Source organism: Dermacentor albipictus, chromosome 4 (genome assembly GCF_038994185.2).
Source record: "Dermacentor albipictus isolate Rhodes 1998 colony chromosome 4, USDA_Dalb.pri_finalv2, whole genome shotgun sequence".
Taxonomy (NCBI): domain Eukaryota; kingdom Metazoa; phylum Arthropoda; class Arachnida; order Ixodida; family Ixodidae; genus Dermacentor; species Dermacentor albipictus.
In genome coordinates this window covers 143,924,508-143,941,526 of record NC_091824.1, presented here as the reverse complement: position 1 = coordinate 143,941,526, position 17,019 = coordinate 143,924,508, and the positions used below count along the sequence as shown (strand labels likewise).

Genomic DNA, 17,019 nt, shown 5'->3' with positions numbered 1-17,019 from the left:
TGGGTAAATACCTGGGCAACGGATGGGGCTGTAGTTCGCGTTTCTTTGATCCTGACGACCAGGATTTATGACTGTAGCTTTGTCGGGAAGTGGCAGGGAACGACTGCGCACTGTCTGTGTGGTTACGAAAAGAAGCAGGGAAGCCATAATTAGCTGCATACTGAGTAACAAGGTCAGTAGGGATTCACAGTAATCGAACATGGAATGTCTCTGGAGGGCGTATATAATTCCTATTAGTACATCTCCGACTCATGTGTTCATCACTTCGTCTCCACCTTCCTTTGAACCCTCTCTCTTTGATGAGGATAGCTATAAGGGCTTGTTGGTACGGCATATCTTACTTCGTTGTAGAGCAAGCTGAACAAGGAAAACAGAAATGCATATTTGACACACACAGCGCTGTGTGTGTCAGATGTGCTTTTCTGTTGCTCTTGTTGAGCTTGTGCGACAACAAAATAATATATGCCCTCTTTCTTGTTTGACGTTTGTTTGCTCTGATTGGCATGAATCGAACCTTACTCTTTTGACGACTGCTGCTGTCGCTTTCACCTTAGCCACTAAACGTTTATTGGAGACATGCTTTATGCTGGTATACATGGCGCTTACGTTGTTTCTACGTATCGTTGCCGCCATATTACCGTGGAGTCTCAAGTGCCACCAACCGCGCCGCATATCCTTAGGTGCGCTGGAAGTTTCAGTGACTGCTAAGTCAAAGAGTATAAGGACGTTTCAGGACTCTTACAGTACTGGCACAACGTTGAAGAAAGGACAACACTGGCAACTAGTTCAGACATGCAGTTATTTCCCGCCGAAGTGACTTCGTAACACACAGTGAAGTTTGCTGGGTATAACGTTTTTATTGAAACGAAAGACATGTCGCATACTAGCATGAAGAAACAAACTAAATAAAGACTGAAGGTTGTAGAATACGGCAGACGAGTTCCGCTTTGCGGAGGTCTCCTATAGGATGACCCGTCGCGGATACGTCGCCGGCTCTTCAAAGTATACGCGGGCGCCTGGGGCTTTTCGCATACGGTCACTCGAGATGCTAGAATCCCAGCTCTCTAGGGAGAACGAAGCAACGCGTTTCATTCTGAGAGACACAAAGTGTGCGACGACATCTACTCGGCCCTGTCCGTGGTTTGACGACAGATGAAACACGAGGAACGATGAAGACAGCACTATTCGGTGCAGCGTACACGGCGTCTGCGAGCTACGCCGCGCGAGGGTATTTGGCTACGGGCTAAGCTCATCAACGCCCCGGGGGGTCAACGTCGTCCCGCGGCTGATCACACCGCTCAATCGGGTGCGTTCGTATCCTACTGGAATTCCAGTGTCTGTCTGTATTGCGAACTTCGAGTATACGTTGTGGTCGCTAATTCTGCTGTATCGGCGCGTGCGTACCGAAAGCGAAAGCAAATAAAGTAATGCGTCATAAGCGCCAGGTTCCTTTTATGAAAAAAAAAAAAAGAACTTCACTTTGGATAGCTTTCCCCTCCCCTTCCGCCCGCCTCTGCACCTTCAGTTCACTTTATTTTCCTGGTGCATTTACTCTAGGGGAAGAAGAAAAAAAGGAATATAGAATAAAAATAAACATCTAGCTCAGATCTAATGCATGCAGGCAGTTTATGAAAACTTCAAGTGTTACACGGGATAAGCGGCTCATTTCAATGTGTTCAGTCGAGTGTGACTTCGATAACTGTGCCAGCTCGGCAATGAATCTTAGAGTAATGCCAGCACCGGGACCACGCTGCTTTTGTAGGCGCTGAATTCTTAGCGTGTAGGCCAACAAGTACAAGCAAAAGGGGGTGCTGATGAGGAAGGGTCACGCGCACGTTATTGCGTTCATGTACTACATCGGGTACTCTGCGTGAGCAAAACGCTTAGCACTGGCTCGCGAACAACAAAAGGAACTAGGTACTCTCCATTAGGTGCAAATGAATACAATATAAAAAAGGGCGCTTGCCTTAGTGATTATGTAGGAATTCCATCCTTTGAAATGTCAAGAGACCTCTTAAGCGCTACCAGTATCTGATCCGGTGTTCCACAATGGCCGACACTGACCAGGAATAAAAATGACAGCGTTTATAATGATCGCTATCAATATCGCGAACAGTGCCACGGAAGTGCGTCACAATGCTTACGATACTTCGAACCAAGGTACATTGTATTTTCCTTCTTCAACGGAAATAGCCTGATCATTATTTTCTTCACAGACTTTGTGTTAAGGGCCGCAAGTCTGATGGTCTCATCAAGAGCAGATATTGTTGATCGATTCGTCTGGCGTCGATATTTCTGCTTTCTTGTAGAGCTGTGGCTGTGATGTCCTCTCGTAATGCTAGGACTGCTGTTGGAAAGCCGATCAACGCTTATAACATGTTAATAGTTGCGCTGTAAACGCTGCCACTCGCAGTGAACTGTAACTGTTGCGTTTAGAACATTCGAGATTTGATTACGCGGGAAGCAACAACCTCTTTAGGCTCCTTAAGTTAACGACGAACGCGGCAATGAGTGCGGAGATACATCGACCGAACGAGCATGTTAAAGAGCGATAACAGGGGATCCGTTAAGTATAACAGCGACAAGGGGTTAGAAAACTCATCGGTCTAACCACCCCATAACGACGAACCATATTTTAATTTTGTGCAACAACAACGTGACACATAGCAGGTTTCTCTTTCACGCACAATGACGGAACACTGATTGTTTGATTGTTGACGCCTATACTCATACAGTGAGCGCTCGGCCGCCCGAAAGGCTTAGCTGATACGAACGGTATACCTACTGGTTACCAACACTCTGGACATCAACAGAAGAGAGAGGCTGAAAGCTAGGCTAGATTCCGCTGATAACTGTACACAAGTCAGGATAGTTTTGCTTTTTTTTTGCATCATTTCATCCAATACACTGTATTTGGTACGTCGTTACAACAGAAACTCGTCCATTTGTTGCGCTCCGGTACGAGTGGAAACACGGAAAGGAGGATCTGGGATGCGCTGGGATCTTTCTTCTCTGCTGCCCTTCAGTGCGGTGTCCGAATCGTTGAACTATGCAATCTCCTGTGCGGTTCCGGGCACCTGCGAAAATAAACAACGGTAAGGAGCTCCGTTACACACAGCGTCGCTGCTAACTATAGCCTCAACAGGCCTATAACACCAACAGCGTACAATCGATCAATTTCTAGAAGTGCGAGAAAAGGCAGGGCTGCCACAGGTTTAGTTCATGTGTCCTCATGAGCTGGTAAGCGTGTCATATTTCATTATTCCCATATCTTTGCAAATGTGTTCTGTTTTTAGTGCGATGTACATTACTGTATTTGAATGTTTGGTTTATTTCCTTTGTTCGGAGATATGTATTATGTTAACTTGTATTCTTGCGCTGGCATTACGCATTGTACATGCTTCCCCTTATATTTATTCTTATTTTGCAATTTTCGCTGGACGTATTCTATTTAAAGCCAATTATTATTGTTGTTTTTGTTTATTTTCGAAAACTCAAGTAACAACCCCTACCAGGGTTGACTGACACACACTGCAGTTGCTTATGAATAACCTGATAAGGGATGGATACATTTAGAACCAACACGAAACTGAGCTATTCAATAAGGGTTTATTTTCGTTTGAAAAGTCAGTGTATACAAGACAGGGTCACAAAGGGATTGACAATTTGCGTTCTTTTCGTTGCTCTTGTGCCCGTGCCTTATACGGCCGCCTTTTCAAACCAAAATAAATTATAATATGTTCACTTCTGCACAAAATTCAGCACCGTTGTAGCGTAGAGGTAGGTTGGCTAATGAAACTATTTATAACAAAGGTGCTGATGAAACTATATAGTTATGTATAGTGCATCCAATGGCTGAAACTTAAGCACATGGCACGCAGGGGCCCTGTTCTGTAAAGATTTTTTTTTTCAATTTCATCCCCCCTCCCTTTAAAGGCGGCGATATTCTAGCAATAATTGTGGCAGTGCTTTAGAAGAGTCAACGAAAAAAAAAGAGGGGGGGGGGCAATGTTTCGAGGAAAGAATCACCACAAAATCTGAGCCATGCTGTGGCTGCCACAAGAGTAGTAACCGTTCACCATTGTCAGAAAATATGGCGCTTGCAAAATGATGTCTCTTAGCGTCCCTATTGCATGAATCTCACTCTGGCATTCATGGCACGTGACTCAGTCGAGTGTTGACGCATCTGTGGAGTGTTCACAATCAGTGCATTGTTCACGGGACTCAATAGAGATGGATGAGGAAGAGGATGGAAAAGAAGGAAGGAAACGTAGAAAGGTCAACCAACGCACGTCCAGTTTGCTGCCCTTCACGGGGGAAGGCGTTTAAGGGAAGAAAATAAAAAAAAATGAGAGGGAGGGAAGAACGGAGGGAGGGAACTAGAGAAATGTTTTACGTTTCCTTGCAGAACACAGATGCGGAACAATAAGTGGGATAGGTGCGTGCACTAAAGTATACGCGCACGCACACACACGCACACTTGCGCACGCGCAGAAATAGGAGTCTATTTTTCATACGAATAACAAAGGAATGTAGGATAGGAGAGAGAAAAAGTCGAAGTGTCAATAATCAGGCATTTACTGGTTATCTCTCCCATGTTCCGCCTTATTTTCTCTGCGAACGACAGTTTTTGAGCCCCAAACGATGCGGGCTCTTGAGATATCATCCATGTCGCGATGCAGTACATTTATATTTAAAGTTAAGAAATCTGACAAACAGCTTCACTTGACCTTTCTTCAGTGACCACTTCGATTCAACCCAACTCGAAAGCATGGCGGATACGCATAGGGGCAGGTAGTGACGTCAGAATGCACTCTTTGGGGACTTTCTGGCGTGCTCCGGTGTAAAGTGGTCGCTTGATTGATTGCCCGCTCGGCAAACCCTGGCAGTGCGTGCAGGTCACGCTTCCGATAAGTGCGGCCGCCTCCGTTTTCACGGTGCCGGCGTCCGAGAGTGGCGTTAGTAGCAAGCAACAACGCCGCGCTTCGCTTGAGTAGTGGAATGCCAAGAAGCCGCGCTGAAATATTATAATGGACCGGGTTCGCGCTCCGGTGGTCGTTCCCTGGTTTAAAAAAAAAGAAAAAGAACGGGCTCCGCGCGCGCGCGCGGGGTTTATATTTTTGGCTAAAGTGCACGTGAGCGATGAATTGAGCGCCTCCACATGCATGTAAGGGAAATGAAACTAGTAAAGACAGTAAAGTATAAGTCAGTTTAGACCGGCACTTTACGTGTTTGGATCTCTTTCAGCGTTTGCGCAGTAGATTTACTGGTTGCGCAATTAGTAAAAAAAAAAAACGCACTTGGCAGCTAAACTTTCTGCTGTAAATCATAGCTAGATCTCGCGGATTCTCGTCCTATCTCTCTCTGTCGCACTTTCCGTATTTGACGTCATCTAGGAAGGCCGACGTTTCCTGTGAGAACCGCGATGTAAAAAAAAAAAAAAACATAATGTTAAGGCATCGTCCGGTTGTTCCCAGAATGAAACGCGTCACCCATCAGAGCGTGAAGGCACCTTCTGTCGTCTAGAGAGCCTGGAACCCGCAGTCGCTCGAGCGTGGTTTTGTGACTCGGTGGCTATAGTGTTGGGCTGCTGAGCTCGAGGTCGCGGGATCGAATCCCGGCCACGGCGGCCGCATTTCGACGGGGGCGAAATGCGAAAACACCCATGTACTTAGATTTACGTGCACGTTAAAGAACCCCAGGTGGTCGAAATTTCCGGAGTCCTCCACTACGGCGTGCCCCATAATCAGAAAGTGGTTTCGGCACCTAAAATCCCGTAATTTAATTAAAATTTTTAAGCGTCATTTTGTGACGCCAGTGTTCTCGCTTTTTGTGTGTGTGTGAAACTGCGCAATTTCGTGTTTTCGGTTCTTTGCATGTCGCCCACCAAACGGTAGTCATGACGGATTGCGGGAAGGCTATAGGGATGGTAACTATAGAAGCGAGTATCGGTTTGCTGTACCCAACCCTGTGGAAAAGGAACGGTTCGATAGAAACGTAAAATGAGCAAAGGAAGGGGAGAAAGAAGGAGATTAATGAAATGTCCAGCGGTTTAACGGGAAGGCCGTCATGCGTGGCGTTGCTGTACGCGAACGTTGAACTACCCTGTCGTTTTGACGAACCTGATGTTCGGCCCGGCTTTACGTCCCGTTCCTCATCCGCGGTAAGCGGTCACTAACATCCCAAGGACAACCCGCCGTGGTGGCTTAGCCGCTACGGTGTTGCGCTGCTTAGCACGAGGTCGCGGGATCAAATCCCGGCCCCGGCGACCCCATTTAGATGGGGCGAAATGTAAGAACGGCTATGTCCCGTGCATTGGGGCACCTTAAAGATCCTCTGGGGGTCAAAATTAACTTGGGGTACCCTATGCACTGCGGCGTGCCTCATAATGAAATCATGGTTTTGGTACGTAAAACACCCGAATACTATAACTCACATACCAAGTTGCCTTGCTATCACTATGACGCTAACAGAATCAACAACAGTAATAATAATAATAATAATAACCAAGGAAAATATTAAAGGCGCCCTTATCGCCGCAGTGCGGTTACGCGTACTTTACTCTACTCGTGAATGTGTAAAATTAAAGCTTTAAAAAGCAAAATGATCAAGCGTACAACAGAGTGAGGAAAAAACAACGCCATATGAGGAACTCGAAGCTAGTATGACAGCCCGCTCCCGAGAGAACGTGTGTTTTGAAGGCGTACTCTGCCGCAATGATGGACTAACGGAGGCTATGCAATAAAGCTGACATGCTCGCCCAGTAGGCGGCTAGAAGCGTCTTGTGGCTCGACATTTTACTTTATTAAGGGAAAAACCATTTAGGCATGCACCATTAAAAATTTAGGTTGAAAGCCTGAAGCAGCAACAGCACCGAAAAAGGACGCTGCGAGACTATTTCGGCTGCGGCAAATTTCATGTGCCATCCTATAGAACCTGAAAGATTGGGACATCGCCGTATCACGCATTAAAGTCCTACAGCGGCCGAGCACTTGACTGGTAGCTCATTTGCTTATAGATGGCAAGGCCAGCAACGCTTGTACATAGCTTAGTGGTAGATATACGTCGAAACCTATGTTTTGAGTGTTTACGCTGTGTGCCTTGGGCCTTTTCACTTAACATTAGCGGTGCACATTCCGATCGTGATCTTCGTCAACCTCCTTACTTCCTGTTTCTATGCCCCACTTTTAGTGGCTCTGGCTTTCATCAGTGCAAGTGCTTAAACTAACTTCAGGTAACACAGATCAGGGGGAGGGGGGAGGGTTGCTTTCTTTAAGCTTGCTCGTCTGTTCATGCACCAAGAAGACGCACATAAGAACGTTATATTCCGGCTTTGGTAAAGTATATGCAATGAACATAGCTTTAAGTGTGAACGATCTTTCTTTTTCATTTTTAAAGGAAGAAAAAAGTACATTTTTTTTATAACGAGATGATAATCATAGAACTGAGTTTGTGGGTTAAATATTCATGAAGACGAAGAAATAAAATATGTATATCCAACGCACCTCTTGGTATCTGTGGGAGGCAGAGCTTTAGTGAAGCGGGTAATTAAATGATATACAACTGCCAGTGATACATACAACTGGATTTACTTTCGTCCCATGCAACGTTTATTCTCACTGAGTGCTTACGCTCCTGCTCCTTCACCTTCACTTTTTTTTTAATCTCACGCAGTTCTTATATTTATGCCCTATACTGCGTTCACAAGCTCGGCCGGAATGCAAACATCAAATCGTGCGGATGCACAATGTGAGAGACCTATGCAGCAATGTCGCGTGGATGAAGGCGACGTGTGATGCTTGACGAGGGAAGAATGGCGATGACAGGTGTGTGCACAGAAAAGTGCGACTTGTGGCTGCATTTAGAGATTATATATTCCTTGTGTCAAAGTGAAACATGCCCATTCTGAAGGATTGGCCAAGAGAACACACACCAAGCGGCCCGTACCAAATGCCTTAATCGAAGTAAATCAAATAATTAGGTCGTTGAATATCAAGCTCTATTTCATAAAGAGGTTGGCGCGCTTTAGAGATGCTTATGAGCCGACTTTATATGTGACAGGTATACCAGGGTTGTAAGTTGGGGCAGTTGGTTTACGTTCCTTGTGGCGAAACAGCATGGACGACGGGGCGGGCGAAACACACCAATACGCTGTCTGTTTCGCACATTGCGTCATCCGCGCTGTTTCGCCACGATTTAGGCAGTAACTTATTGTTATTTATTACGCAGAACTGAAGGCCGTTCATTGACACTACATTGCAGATAACCATACGGCCCGTATGCTTATCTTTATTATGGCGAAGCTTTCTTTACAGCCCGTATGCTGCAAAGAAAGCTTCGCCCTAAAGAGAAATTGAAAGAACTACTATCAGGTTAACTTACGTACCTAACACTCAGCGCCCGTCGCACATTCGAGTCATGCTCTGTGCATCCAGCGCTGGCGACGATTCGCCAACGGCGATTTTCTTAAAAGTTTTTTTTTTGTGCCTGGCACTCGATAGGTCGATTCGCAGCCGAGAACAAAATTAAGTGCATTGAACGAAGCATTGGCTGACGGACGGCTTTTTCGGTGATGTCCCGACACCGGAATGTAGTGATATAATTTCTGTTCTCCGACGCCACTTTATTATTGTTTCTTTATTTTTTCGACCGCTCTCTGGGGCAAACGAAAAAAATAAATAAAAGCAAGCAAACTAGTATATGCAAATCACTAGGGTGGGGGTTTTTTTTGGACCTCGCATTAAGCGTGCAATACTTTACTGCCGCATATTCTTACAGAAGTGTTCATGTTTGACTACGGTCACTTGGGAAGCACGTTGCGAAACTGCATTTCGTCCCTCAAATAGAATGCAGAGGCACGTGCGAACTTGCGTCAGTACTGACTCGTGTGAGGGAGAAACTATATAAGCGCGTAGGCGGATGGAGCATGCGTTGCGTTCCCGTTGCTTCTTACTTATTCTCGGTCTTCGAGTAGCGCTGTATTTGCACACTGAGCACCACGGCAACGCCGGTAGATGGAAGGCAATGAAGTAGGATATGCATAAGTGAACCTGAGATAATGAAAAAAGAAGACTAATGCTGTGCGAGTATCCTTTGGTTACACGCAGAAGTTCACAGGGCTTTTTACCTTTGCAAGGAGGCTTTATGACTAGATTTAGTGTGTATGTGACGTCTTCGTGGGTGCACGAGCCGTCTCTGTGTTTTCGATCATTGCGCACGTCACATTTCTCGCCAAATGGCTGGAGTAACATGTCAGGTCGTAAGCCAGGCATACATCTGTAGCTTTTAATTACGGTGAGCATCTTTCTTTACATAAAAAAAAAAGATTCACGGATGACTACGATACTCTCTAATGCGAAATTTGAGCGCAGCTATATACGCGTTTTCATTTCACGATATACTATTGGCTGGCGCGGACAGTCTGTCTCGTGCGGCGCGCTGCAAACGGAGCAGAGTGTGACGCGTCTGCCTGGTTAATCGGGAGATCCCGACATGCAGCGCGTGGGTGACGCAGCAGCCGCGGCAGACAGACCTCCGCTCATGCAGCTCGTTTTCTCCCATATGTCGTGCGTCGCGCTCGCCGCATGCCATCGGTGAACAGACGATGGCGCTAAATGGCGCACTGCTCTGGTGCCATCTTGTAACGGTCGTCGCAAGCCTTGTGAGGCACAACGCTTTTATTCTAATGCTGCACTCCGTGTTCGCTTTCGTCTCTCGCTGTGGTCGTTCGCTTCGTTCGCTCGGTTACGCCGAGGGACAACGCCGACACCCGCCGCAGTAATGGGCGCTTAAGTGCTGCGCTTTCAAATTATTCTAAATATTTCGAACCAACATATTTAGCTTGGTCCTGAGAATATGGTAGTGGTAGCCTACATTACAGCATAAAATTTAATTCTGTCTACACCTTTTGTATACTTATGAAAGGTCATCGAAGTAAACAGCATCAAACAAAATTCTTATGATTCATTGCGGTGACTCGCTACCGTTAGTGGAGACATTCTGTTCTGTTCGTCTCAAGCGCAGATTACCAAACTGTTGTGCGTTATTTTATTGTGTCTCCGTGTGGGAGTTCGTGAAACGCATGAGCCTAGGTTTCAAAAATGGAGCTGAATCTCAGGGCGCAAACAGTCTGAATAAATTTTTAGTTCGCCTAAAGAAACTGTCTGCATCGCCCACATACGAAAAAAAAACTACGCTGGCAGTACAATTATAGTTCGAAGGAAACTATTGTTGGCATGATAAAAACACGGGTAAAATAGCATATAGTTATGCCATAGCGACGGCATGTGGGTTTGCTCTTGTCAAGTAAGGTTGCGTTTCGCAGTATTTCGTGCATTTTTCCCCCGTGATAGTGGCTTCAAGATGCTCTGAAACTCGACCTCACCACTTGAACAAGTCACGCACGCATAGATGGTGCTTTGTAGTCTTTGAGCCAGAAATACTTCGTTCATAACTTTTCCTCATTGGAACATGTCTCAAGTACATATAATGTATCTCCTGGTGGTTGCGCCATTTTTTTTTTGCACCAAATTTCGTCGCGAAGTACTTGCGAAATAGTAAGCCGAGTGGATATTTGGGGCATATCAATGCCTGCTTATGAAAGAAATAGACGACCAAAAGCTTTGCGAACTTGTTTCGAATATGATCACTCGTATTACCGTTGCCTCGAGCAATGTATGAATAGTGTGTACATGGCGTCTGGGGCTAAGCACGTTTTGTGCGCGTCATTGCCGTGAAACCTGTCTTCTGCTGGTCCTCAGCGAGAACTCAAAGCACGTTTACGTTGTCAGAATCCATCAAATCAGCTTTTTCAGGATATTTGCCAACAAGACGAGCCTCGGTGATCAGCAGCGTTTGAGCTGCTTGTGCTATTGCCTCCTCTGTCCTCTGTCACGAAATCGCTTGTGCTTCCAACTGCAATTTGCATCACAGTGCATCTTTAGAGCGTTTTTTATTCATTGCAATACCTGTAAGAAACAAGTATGAAAGATTCATTGATCATACTTTAACTGACTTATCTTAGATTGACTCCTGAACAATAGGTGGCCTGCAGTTGTGACGAGCAAAATGACTCGTAAAAGTTTTTTTAGGGAAAGACATGTATGGTGTAGAATGAAAAAAATTAGCTGACCTTTTTCGTATTGTACAAAAAGCGTGCAATGCTCGTTGGTGGAGGTTTGGCGTCACTCTCCTTAACCATGCGACCTGTGTAGTTGAGCCCCACACACACAACTACGGTATAGCGTTCGCATGGTCAGGAGGAGTCCCCGGTTTTCAAAGTTGAACAGCTGGGCGGCCACGCCGAGCTTTTCTGAAGAGTCACTTAATGAACAGCGAATGGCATTCCGAGCACGCATAGCATATCTACCCAATATATGCAATTTGCATATGGGCTCCCTACCGTAGGGCCTCGCGACCAAAGCAGTGCCTAGATGCTGTTGACCGGCAGCCCATGCGCTGTAGCCGCTCAAGTGTGTAAACACTCCTACACACTTATAGTACCTGAGGAGATATCGGAAAGTTGCTGCTAAAATCTGTAGATTTCTAGTAAACATAAGGGGCCTTGGAGGGTAGCCGCATTCAACTTCAAAAGTGTGCCCTAAAATGGCTAATGACATTTTTTTTTCATGAGGTGCCTTTCTGAGCGTTTTAGAGGGGACTTCATGTCTGCCACAAAGTGATGGTGTTAGCAGCGATGTTCCTCTTGTTGTGAGGGATATAGTGGTGACAGACTTTGTGATGCCGGAGTAATAACCTCACGCTGAAGAAATTGCTCATTTACCCTTATCCTGCACAGACTTAGGGAAGCTTTATTATCTTCGTTGAATCAGTTGGCAGACATCGGAATGCCCCTGTTGTTTTTGTTTGGGAAGTTTTGGGAATGCTCCCAGTCACGCTAGTCCTAATGTGCGTCTTGCTCTTACACAAAGCTTTAAAAGTCAGGAGGGAGCATTAATGACGACGCAGCAGATATTTCCAATGCTGAGGTATTTGAACGGGACGCTTGAACTCTTGCACGCAGTCCGAACAAGCCTGTGGCATATCCCACCTGAGGCAGAGTGCGGTAGTATAGTCGAAGAAGTGGTTGAGAGGGCACTGAAAGATAGTTTAACAACACCTGCATACGGGCCAGATGATGCATTGCGGATCGACGGTAAATAAGCGCAGAGGAAGACACACACGAACAGCCGAGAAAGACACAGGGCAGGCGCTGTCCTGTGTCTTTCTCGGCTGCTCGTGTGTGTCTTCTTGTGCGCTTATTTTCCGTCGAAGGACATTGAACATCTTGTGCCACTACGAACGTGTGGCGCACAACGCAAGCACTCGTCGAGCAATGGCTGATACGGCGCGTAGCAGGTGGCCGGTTGTTGAGTTCTTTTCTTGTGGGAGTGAAAAACTTTCATTACCGCTGCCCTAAATTATTGCGCAACTTCATCAAGCCTGACCCTCGGCAGGCCCCATTTCAGGCCCCTTAATTATGACAAATTGATGGAGCGTTTTCATTCGCGGTTGCGGGAACTTGATAAGAAAGGAAACGCCTGTTCGTGGTAATTACCCCAATTACGTTGTTCGAAGCGGAGAAACAGCATACATCAAAGAAGGAACCAGAGATGCAAGACAAAAGTAGTGATGAGGAGGTGCACTGAGGCTCGGAGGGAAACGCAATAAATGAACAAAGCAATAAAAGAAAGCACGAAAGAAAAACAAACAGAGTTCATTCAAAGCATAGGCGAAGCAACCTAGCCGGAGTGTAGACGGGTGAGTCGATTGAGGGTTGATTCGTGTGGCTAATTCGGACCGAGGTTAATGAGACAAAATGCGTCCGCGCCCAGGGGGTACACGCCCGTTCGTTCCGTAGCTAACCGCACACGGGAGACATTCATCTCCCACGGTTTCCACTCGCTGGCACAGCCATTGAACAGCCTTGCAGGCACAGCTTGGCTATAGTGCTGCTGTTCATAACGATTCTGATGTCATTTTTGTATAAAAGGAAATTGAAAATAAAAGGCAGGGAATGCCCACACAACCGAAGTATTGCACGTGGCTTAAAGCCGATTGATGATAATGTACAGTGTGGTTAACAGACGTGCTCAGCCAAAAGCACACAGACAAAGTATGAGAGACGAGATAAGCTTTTCTTATTTTTATGGTGTGTGTATGCATATATGTATTGTGCGTGTATGTATTCTGGGGCCGCTGGAAACCCGCCGGTTTTTTTCTTCTTCTAATGGGTCGAGATGCACCGCGACCTGGTGCTCGGTTGTTTACATGGGTTCTCATCTCGAAGGGGGGCCCTATAGAGATTTGCGAGGGTCTCTGGGCGGCCCCTGTTCGCACCACAGCTTTGGTGAAATAGTCGAGCGCCCTTTGCTGCCGCTGTTGGAGGCAGACGAGTACTGCCGCCAGGTACCTACCGGTAAAATTGGCACAAGCGCGCTCCTGGCCCGGTGCTCGGCAACTACGGGAGTTCAAGACGCTTGGAGGGACACCCACCTATCGGTAAGATGGGGGCATGGGATCACCAGGCTCCTTTATTTTAGGGGAGGGGAGGGGGGTGAGGGCGAGGCTACCCACGAGTGTTTAGACGGGAACTTAAGGCTAGTGCAGGCTCGTTTCCTAATTGCCGTGCCAACCCCGAAGAAAGCCGAACGTCAGGCCAGGGTGCGCTTGTGCCCATTTGAACCAGTGGGCGCTTAGCGGTGGTGGAAATCGAACCCACTACTTCCTGCTGCCGAGGCGGGGGCTGTACAACTAGGCCGTGTGTGTATGTATATTTAGAGTGCGCCCATGCAAATGTGCACGGCGCACGCACAGCGGTGTTTTATCGCTAATCTATAATGCAGTATTTTCGTTTCTTAATGGTGTGACTATAATTTTACGTTCCGTTACTCGCCGCGGTGTTCTCAGCTTTCCTTTAAGTCTCTTTGTCAGCTCCAACTCTCGCACAAATATGTTAGTATCAAAAGAGCTCAAATTCTATACATACCTTTTCTTTAAGGATATGAGTAAAGTGCCGTTGATCACTTTGGAGTGTGAGCTAAATACGTAGCGAGCCGTTTTTATTTTTCTTCAGGTTCTCTTCTCATGTCCCGGGTGTGCTATAAATAAATGGCTTAGATGAATGCATTTGTTCACTGCTTAAATATGTCGTCTACCAATCACAAACTACTGTGCCCTTAATAAAATGTTTAACAGTGTTTGCGCTTCCTTCTCCAGTTTACCAAACCTGACCGTAATCTTGACTGGTTCAGTCCTTCGCCATTTTTGAAGGTATATCTGCAGTTTTTCAGCATACATTTTTCGTGTACACCAAATGGGGCTGAAATACCACCCGTGTGTTCACACCTGACACTTCCCAATCTATCATTTGCAATATTTATTGCACAAGTCCATTACAATAACACTGAGACGATCTTGGCTTCTTGTCTGACCATGTTGTTGATCGGGAATAAATGTTTGTGTCGCCAATGAAAGAAACAATTAACGGATGTGTAAAATAAAGGACATGAACGTGTTCAAGGGTATAGCACTGAAGGACGCAATGGAAATGGCAAATTCTTTCAATAATCAATGAAAACAGTTAAAAAGATACCCGTTGACGTGCAAAATTCCACGTGTTCTATATCTATCTGAGGCAACTACATTGTGAGAGGTGCGTGGTGTGTGACCGGGCTAGTAAGGCCAGAGTGACAGGGCAGGAAGGAATATATATATATATATATATATATATATATATATATATATATATATATATATATATATATATATATATACAGAGAGAGAGAGAGAGAGAGAGAGATAACGGAGATGTTATCACTCATTGAATACTAACAATAGACAATGTTTTATTGGAATACCATGTAAATTCGTTAAGAGTGTTTTTTCCAAGATGCAGCCATCCACTCAACGAAAGGTAAACTTATTGAATGAATGCGTAGCTGCAAGGGCATAGTAACGATAAAAGTTATTATTTTTACTCTGTAACGGTTGATACAGTTTATAACGTGACGTTTTCAATACTTATAGCGTAGAATACTGCGTAGGCAGTTAGTAGCAAAAATGCAACCCTTGCGCCTGCAGAGTTTCTTCTAGCTGTCATTTCTAAAATTCCAGCTATTCTGAAGCGACAGTGGTAAACTATGTGGCTTGGCGAAAGTGTGTGCTGATTGCCTCCATAAAACTTGAGTCACGAACAATTTTAGAAGGGAAAAGAAGAGGGCTGCCAGACAAATGTCTCTATGCAGCGAAATTGAGGTGTTCAATCCATGATGCGATGGTATACCGATTTAGGTAGATTGGGCTAGTTATTCGTAAGCGTTCAAAGGGTAGTGGCTCTGTATGTCAAAGGCTGGTCGAACGAAGTATCTAGACCTTCCTAGCGAAGGTAATGCTTAAGAAGAATAGTAAACTGGGCGAGTTGGCACTGATTTATGTGTGAGGAGCGGTGCTATAGAACTGATACGGCATGATGATAAGGCATCACGAGCAGCGCTTTTTCCGTCGTTTTGCATTTTATTTTAGTTCCGTGCCGGCCATAACACAACGCTATTTCAAACATGAGGTAATGCTCCACGAGTCACCGGAGAGCCTATCTGGGAGACAAGCGTTTCTCCCGTCTCGCCGAATGGTGAAGCTGCAGGCTACGTGCCGAGACCACTCCGACATGTCCCCTATACGTCACAGGACCGACATGCTTCACGGCACTGACAATTTGAGCTAACCAATTAGTGGCCCAACAGCGCGCCATTGCGAAACCTTTCGTTTTGCCAAATTCGAAGCGCAATGTCCACTCGCCTGGTTGAGATGGAGAGAGAGAGAGAGAGAGCCCCGGGCGCGGCTGCGCGGGTGGCGCCGCCGCCGGGGGCTCAGCATATGTTGAGGCACTGGATGGGGTGCAGCTTGCGCTGGCTCATGCAGCGGCTCAGACACTCGGACTCGCCCCGCTTTGGAAGGTTGAGCGACGAGGCGCGCGACGCCGGGTCGTCGGGGCTCCGTCGCTGGCCGCCGCCGTACCCTCCTCCGGCCGCCGCCTGGGCCAGCGCCGCGTCCGAGGCGTCCACCGACGAGGCGGCCGCCGCCCCCCGGGGCCACGTGTAGGGCATCTTGTCGGGCAGCACCAGCGGGAAGAGCAGGTTGAACAGGCGACCCACCTCTTCCACCGCCACCTCCGGGTTGTACTCGGACGACGCACCGGCTGCTGCAGCGGAGAGAGAGACAAGCCCGCGTTCAGAGACTCATACACGATGGGTGTGAAGGAGCAATGGCTCAAGCTGGGACTGTTCCCCTGGTGCAGAATGCCTGAACTACACAGTGGCAGCAGAGTAGCTGTCAGCACTTGAAGTTCCCGCGTCGTCTCTCTTCGAAGAACTATATCCGAGCCCTGTGATACTCGTAGCGGAATGTAGCGCAGAAAACGCAATTGCAAGGAAGGGCACGAAGAACAAGCGCTATATTTGCGTGCTCCGTTACAAGTATGTCTAACACACTAAGCCATGAGAAACACTTACTGGGGTCCGGTTTGGCGATCTGATGAGGTCATTCAGCATGACTGGGCCGATGGCCAAGGCTTTCACACGAACACGACAGGAGCCGTTCGTGCCTACTAGTCGATCGGCCTGGCTCTAGACTTCATTTAGCGAAAGCCCTAAACGGTAGAGAGAGTCAGGCTTTGATGTGGGTCGGACAAATGCGCCCTTCTTTGTGGGCGATTGCCCACATGGGGTATGCGCAATGTTTTTTTAAAGAAACACACGACAACTATTTGTGGGTAGTCTTTTACGTGCCGCTGGGTCCTTTGCACGGATGTTCCTGTATGCTATATGGCTCCCATGTTCAAGTCAGAGCGTCCTCGCGTTTCGCGCTTGTTGTTGATGCCGCTATTCAAGGAGTGGGGTGCACGACTTTATGAATTCAGATACCACCTTCAGCAAGTTGTTTTCAATCAGCTCACGCTTCCATAAGGGAACGAAAATATACTTCGGAACTTTGTAGCGTTTGGAGTTCTGGAAAACAACGAGA

At 46.7% G+C, this 17,019-nt stretch overlaps 1 protein-coding gene across 2 annotated transcripts in view; it reads right to left on the bottom strand.

Moving 5' to 3' along the window:
• Window positions 1-846: 846 nt before the first annotated feature.
• LOC139059723 (uncharacterized) overlaps window positions 847-17,019 on the bottom strand; it is a 169,436-nt gene continuing 153,263 nt past the window's right edge. The window contains exons 2-3 of one of the 2 annotated variants that reach the window (XM_070538160.1): window positions 15,796-16,198; window positions 847-3,077 (exon numbers count right to left, since the gene is read on the bottom strand). In XM_070538160.1, the coding sequence (XP_070394261.1) occupies window positions 15,867-16,198 (332 nt within the window). In that variant the 3' untranslated portion in view covers window positions 847-3,077; window positions 15,796-15,866. The remainder of the gene's footprint in view (window positions 3,078-15,795; window positions 16,199-17,019) is intronic. The other variant, XM_070538161.1, reaches the window with a different exon arrangement.